We start from the raw sequence: 6,000 nt of genomic DNA on the forward strand, positions 1-6,000 counted from the left end.
AAAACACAAAAATAGACACAATTATTCAGAAATGAATAGGCTTTAATTCCTCTCTTTTTCTTTCTTTTTCTTCTAATGCCACGCCCTTATTTTCTAATTTTACTCCTTTACTTGCCTTATGCTCTAACTGGTCCAGCTTGCTCTTTGTGGGTTTTTTGTGTGTTCTTTATGTGCTTTTTGTATGTTTGTGTGTTTTTTTATCTTTGTGTTGTTGTTGTTGTTGTTGTTGTTGTTGTCTTGTTGTTGTTGATCTATGTTCTCATAAATAAGACAACAGCACGTGTGACATTGCCGTTTTGTACATCGTCCGACCACATTCATATGCCAGGTTATTCCTCCGCGTTCGCTGTGCCGTTTGGTGCTTCGGTGTAGATCGGGGGATGGGCGGGACAGAACCTGTGACCTTCTGGTTGCCGGGTGTCTTTGTGCACAGTGTCCTGAAAGGTTGTTACCTGCGGAAGTCTCTGGGGTCGTCCAGCAGGGCCCCGGGGTGAGTCAGGGTCATTCGGTCCAGGCGCAGAGCTCGCGGCGTGGGAGGCGGAGTCGAGTCCAGCAGTGCCAGAGAGCGCTCGTCCTCCCTCTGTTTATATCAGCGCACGGGACGAAAGGTCAGAGGTCAAAGGGGTGAAACTCTACTGAATACACATGTTATACCGCCTGGGCACCGGTCTCTCTTTTACTCGTCTGTCTCTCTTTTACTCGTCCGTCTCTCTTTTACTCGTCTGTCTCTCTTTTACTCGTCTGTCTCTCTTTTACTCGTCTGTCTCTCTTTTACTCGTCCGTCTCTCTTTTACTCGTCCGTCTCTCTTTTACTCGTCTGCTTTTACTCGTCTGTCTCTCTTTTACTCGTCTGTCTCTCTTTTACTCGTCCGTCTCTCTTTTACTCGTCCGTCTCTCTTTTACTCGTCTGCTTTTACTCGTCTGTCTCTCTTTTACTCGTCTGTCTCTCTTTTACTCGTCCGTCTCTCTTTTACTCGTCCGTCTCTCTTTTACTCGTCTGCTTTTACTCGTCTGTCTCTCTTTTACTCGTCTGTCTCTCTTTTACTCGTCCGTCTCTCTTTTACTCGTCCGTCTCTCTTTTACTCGTCTGCTTTTACTCGTCTGTCTCTCTTTTACTCGTCCGTCTCTCTTTTACTCGTCCGTCTCTCTTTTACCCGTCTGTCTCTCTTTTACCTGTCCGTCTCTCTTTTACCTGTCTGTCCGACTCCCGAGTGGGCGAGTGTGGCAGCCTCGGCGTGGAGTGACCCGAGCTGGGCGGAGAGGGCGAGGCCAGCGTGGACGAGGTGATGGAGGACGACATGTAGGCTCGTCCCGCCGCATCTCTGCCCAACGACGAGGGCGCCTGAGGCGGACTGTCCAGGGACACGCTCACCCGGCTCTGGAGCTCCTCCGCCCGGAGCTCCGTGTTCTCCTTCTCCTCCTGGATCAACCTGAGAGCGGGACAGACGTACGAGATCACTGACCAACCACCGACCGACCACCGACCGACCGACCACCGACCGACCACCGACCGACCACCAGTCCAGGTCTAGTCCCAGGTCTAGTTCCAGGTCCCAGGTCCAGTCCGAGGTCCTTGTCCCGGTCCAATCCGAGGTCCAGTCCGAGGTCCATTCCCCGGTCCCGGTCCAATCCCAATTTTCCGGTCCAGGTCCCAGTCCTGGTCCCCGGTTCCAGGGCAGGTCCAGGTCCAGGTCCAGGTCCAGTCCCGGTCCTGGTCCAGTCCTCACTTGATCTCCTTGTTGATAGCCTCCAGTTGCTTCTGCAGCATGATGGCGAGTGTCTGGACGTCCTTCTGACCGCTCGGCGACAGCAGCTCGGAGCCGAAGAGTCCGTCTCCGTCGTCTTCATCGTCGGAGCAACCGACCTCCACGCCGCGCTCAAAGTCTGAGGCCAGCAGGGCGGCGCTGTCCCAGTCTGGGTACTGGACAGAGAGAACATGCCGTTATGAACATTGATACGCCTGATGAAGGAGTAAACGACGAAGGAGTAAACGACAAAGGAGTAAACGATGAAAGAGTAAACGATGAAGGAGTAAATGATGAAGGAGTAAACGATGAAGGAATAAACGATGAAGGAGTAAATGATGAAGAAGTAAACGATGAAGGAGTAAATGATGAAGGAGTAAATGATGAAGAAGTAAACGATGAAGGAGTAAATGATGAAGGAGTAAACGACGAAGGAGTAAACGACGAAGGAGGAAACGACGAAGGAGTAAATGATGAAGGAGTAAACGATGAAGGAGTAAACGATGAAGGAGTAAATGATGAAGGAGTAAATGATGAAGGAGTAAATGATGAAGGAGTAAACGATGAAAGAGTAAACGATGAAGGAGTAAACGATGAAGGAGTAAACGATGAAGGAGTAAAGGATGAAGGAATAAATGATGAACGAGTAAATGATGGAGTAAATGATGAAGGAGTAAACGATGAAAACGATGAAGGAGTAAACAATGAAGGAGTAAACAATGACGATGAAGATGCTTTTATAGTGTAATCTGGACTTTCCACACTCTAAAACATTCATAACAATAAGACAGTGACATTGTGAAATACAAAAGAATATTTATGAATAGTATTCATAAATACCACAAAACCACAAACGCTGACCAGTCGAGTTGCTACGGTTACAAAGATGACTGTAATGTGGATTTATGCATTACATAAATGAGCTCTTCACAGCTGTAACGTTTGTGTGCGTATACGACAGAACTGTGTGCGAGCCAAACGCGGAGAAGACGAGGCCGAGGAAACACAATCTTTCACTTTAAAATGAAGTTCAGCACATTTTTCCATTCTTTAGTCATGAAAATATACAGTTGTTTCGTTTTGAGATAAACACGCCTGCATTTTGTTCATCATATTTCATCTTGTTTGAAAGGGTCAAACACTTTTTTTCCACTAAACTGACTCATCAAGTGGAATTCAGCGGAAACGTCACGCCACGTTCACCCTTGGACCCCGTGTGGTGAAACGTCACGCCACGTTCACCCTATGATCCCGTGTGGTGAAACGTCATGACGCGTTCACCCTTTGACCCCGTGTGGTGAAATGTCATGACACGTTCACCCTTTGACCCCGTGTGGTGAAACGTCATGACACGTTCACCCTTTGACCCTGTGTTGTGAAACGTCATGACACGTTCACCCTTTGACCCCGTGTGGCGAAACGTCACGACACGTTCACCCTTTGACCCTGTGTGGTGAAACATCATGACACGTTCACCCTTTGACCCCATGTGGTGAAACGTCACGACACGTTCACCCTTTGACCCCGTGTGGTGAAACGTCATGACACGTTCACCCTTTGACCCCATGTGGTGAAACGTCACGACACGTTCACCCTTTGACCCCGTGTGGTGAAACGTCATGACACGTTCACCCTTTGACCCCGTGTGGTGAAACGTCACGCCACGTTCACCCTTTGACCCCGTGTGGTGAAACGTCATGACACGTTCACCCTTTGACCCCGTGTTGTGAAACGTCATGACACATTCACCCTCTGACCCCGTGTGGTGAAACATCACGACACGTTCACCCTTTGACCCTGTGTGGTGAAACGTCACGCCACGTTCACCCTTTGATTCCGTGTCCCTTTGACCCCGTGTGGTGAAACGTCATGACACGTTCACCCTTTGACCCCGTGTGGTGAAAGGTCACGCCACGTTCACCCTTTGACCCCGTGTGGTGAAACGTCACGCCACGTTCACCCTTTGACCCCGTGTGGTGAAACGTCACGACACGTTCACCCTTTGACCCCGTGTGGTGAAACGTCATGACATGTTCACCCTTTGACCCGGTGTGGTGAAACGTCACGACACGTTCACCCTTTGACCCCGCGTGGTGAAACGTCACGCCACGTTCACCCTTTGACCCCGCGTCGTGAAACGTCACGCCACGTTCAACGATGAAGGAGTAAACGATGAAGGAGTTTGTTCGTGTCTTGTGTTTGTTCTGCTTGTTCTTTTCCGTCACGCGCACGAGACAAACGGGTCAAACGCTGTGAGAGGCGGGTCAGACCTTGTTGGCGTCGTCGCGGGCCGAGCTCCATCTGGCCCGATGACCGCGGTGCACGACCGGCCCGACCGTGGCGTGTCCGAACATGTCGAGGTGAGAGCCGGAGGGCAGCGAGCCGGCGGCGTGGGAGTACCTGAGCTCCAGAGCGCTGCCGGGGAGCGAGCGGCTGAGGACAGAGAGCACAGGGGTCAGGAAACATGTGCACAGGGGTCAGGAAACATGTGCACAGGGGTCAGGAAACACGTGCACAGGGGTCAGGAAACACGTGCGCGGGTCATTCTTTCCACTCAAGTACGCCATGTCCACGTCATATCTATCTAAAAGTGTCAAATCTGCTGCTAAAGATGTCTCGTTATCTCATTGAATCTAACCAGGCCGACTTTAGTGTAGAGACTCTGTACCTGGAGTAGTTTAGAGTTTACTTTAGAGACTCTGTACCTAGAGTAGTTTAGAGTTTACTTTAGAGACTCTGTACCTGGAGTAGTTTAGGGTTTACTTTAGAGACTCTGTACCTGGAGTAGTTTAGAGTTTACTTTAGAGACTCTGTACCTGGAGTAGTTTAGAGTTTACTTTAGAGACTCTGTACCTGGAGTAGTTTAGAGTTTACTTTAGAGACTCTACCTGGAGTAGTTTCCTCCGGGACGAGCTCTAAGTTGGTCCAGTTCCAGCTGAATCCGCTCCAGTTCCGCGATCAGTTGATCCTGAACAAGACAAACAAAAACAGCATCTTAAAAAACGCCATTTTGTTTTTTCATACGCTACAATAAAAGACGTCCTAAAACATAGGTGTCAAACTCTGGCCCGCCAGACGTTTTAATCTGGCCCGCCGAACATTTCAAATTTATATATATTTTTAAATCGATTCATAGAGCCGTAGTTACATCCGTAACCGTTTTTATCGCTAAAACTACGCGTCCCACAATGCTGCTGGTGGCCGCCCCTCCCCCACGGGGCTCTGCTGCACTGCTGTGTGAGCTGCCGAGGGAGAAGTGCACTTTAAGCACTTTTGAGCAGAAGTTTAGTGGTGTGTCAGTTCAGGTGTGCAGAGAACTACACAGACGTGGAAATGTTAGTTAGTACATTTAAAAGTTTTTTTTAGATCTTGAGAAGTTTATTTTGTTATAAAGTCAAATGTTTATCTCTGTAGAACTGTAGATTAACTCTGAAGTTGTGATGCACATAAACTGAAGAACAGTGTTGGTGAAATGACACTTGTTTTTCTAAATACATTTCAGTTTATGAGAACAAACGTTTTGTAATTTTTTTTATCGATCCAGTAATTGCTTCAAAACAGCGCAGGCTATATAAAGCTATTTATTTCTTATATTTTTATAGTTTTATGTTTTACGTTATATTCGGCCCGCGACCCAGCCTGAGCGTCCAAATTCGGCCCGCGGCCCAGATGAGTTTGACACCCCTGTCCTAAAGCAGGTCCATCTGCTCCTTATACTTTTATACACAATAATATCTTAGACATATTAAAACAAATATGTTTCTTTATATCAATCGAAATGTCAAAATAAACAGAGACTAAACTGAGACTAAATCAAGTTTAGACTGAAATAATGAAATAGATCTGCTTTTTTTCAGCGTTTTCTTTTTCAAAACGGTCGATGTCTGTCAGATGGAGGAGCTCAGTGTTATTGAGAGATATATATATTACAGATACTTTTGTGATATACTGTGCAGAATTAACTCTTATTTGTGTAAAAGTGAGACACGGCGGAGTCACCTTATTGGCCAAGAGGTCGTCCTGCAGCTTCTTCATGTTGGACAGCTCCTCGGACAAAGCGTTCTGAACAAACAACAGATGAAACGTTAAACTGTTTATTTACACCTGCCTTTTGTGTTTAGAGCAGTGGTCGAAGAAGTATTTAAGTTTGGTGCTTCAGTTTCCATTCTTAAAAACTTACTCAAACACAGAATTTGAGAAATTACTTATTAAATATAGTGATTTTGGTTATGAATTCTGTAGAGGTCAATTTGAA

At 47.2% G+C, this 6,000-nt stretch overlaps 1 protein-coding gene across 1 annotated transcript in view; it reads right to left on the minus strand.

Annotated features, from left to right (window-relative positions):
• ppfia3 (PTPRF interacting protein alpha 3) overlaps positions 1-6,000 on the minus strand; it is a 41,670-nt gene that overhangs the window by 19,582 nt on the left and 16,088 nt on the right. The window contains exons 12-17 of the mRNA XM_072442721.1: positions 5,745-5,807; positions 4,634-4,713; positions 4,016-4,178; positions 1,728-1,921; positions 1,193-1,430; positions 453-580 (exon numbers count right to left, since the gene is read on the minus strand). Of these exons, the coding sequence (XP_072298822.1) occupies positions 453-580; positions 1,193-1,430; positions 1,728-1,921; positions 4,016-4,178; positions 4,634-4,713; positions 5,745-5,807 (866 nt within the window). The remainder of the gene's footprint in view (positions 1-452; positions 581-1,192; positions 1,431-1,727; positions 1,922-4,015; positions 4,179-4,633; positions 4,714-5,744; positions 5,808-6,000) is intronic.

This window comes from Eucyclogobius newberryi, unplaced genomic scaffold, assembly GCF_026437365.1.
Source record: "Eucyclogobius newberryi isolate DKJ021-1_F unplaced genomic scaffold, fEucNew1.0.hap1 SCAF_13, whole genome shotgun sequence".
Taxonomy (NCBI): Eukaryota; Metazoa; Chordata; class Actinopteri; order Gobiiformes; family Gobiidae; genus Eucyclogobius; species Eucyclogobius newberryi.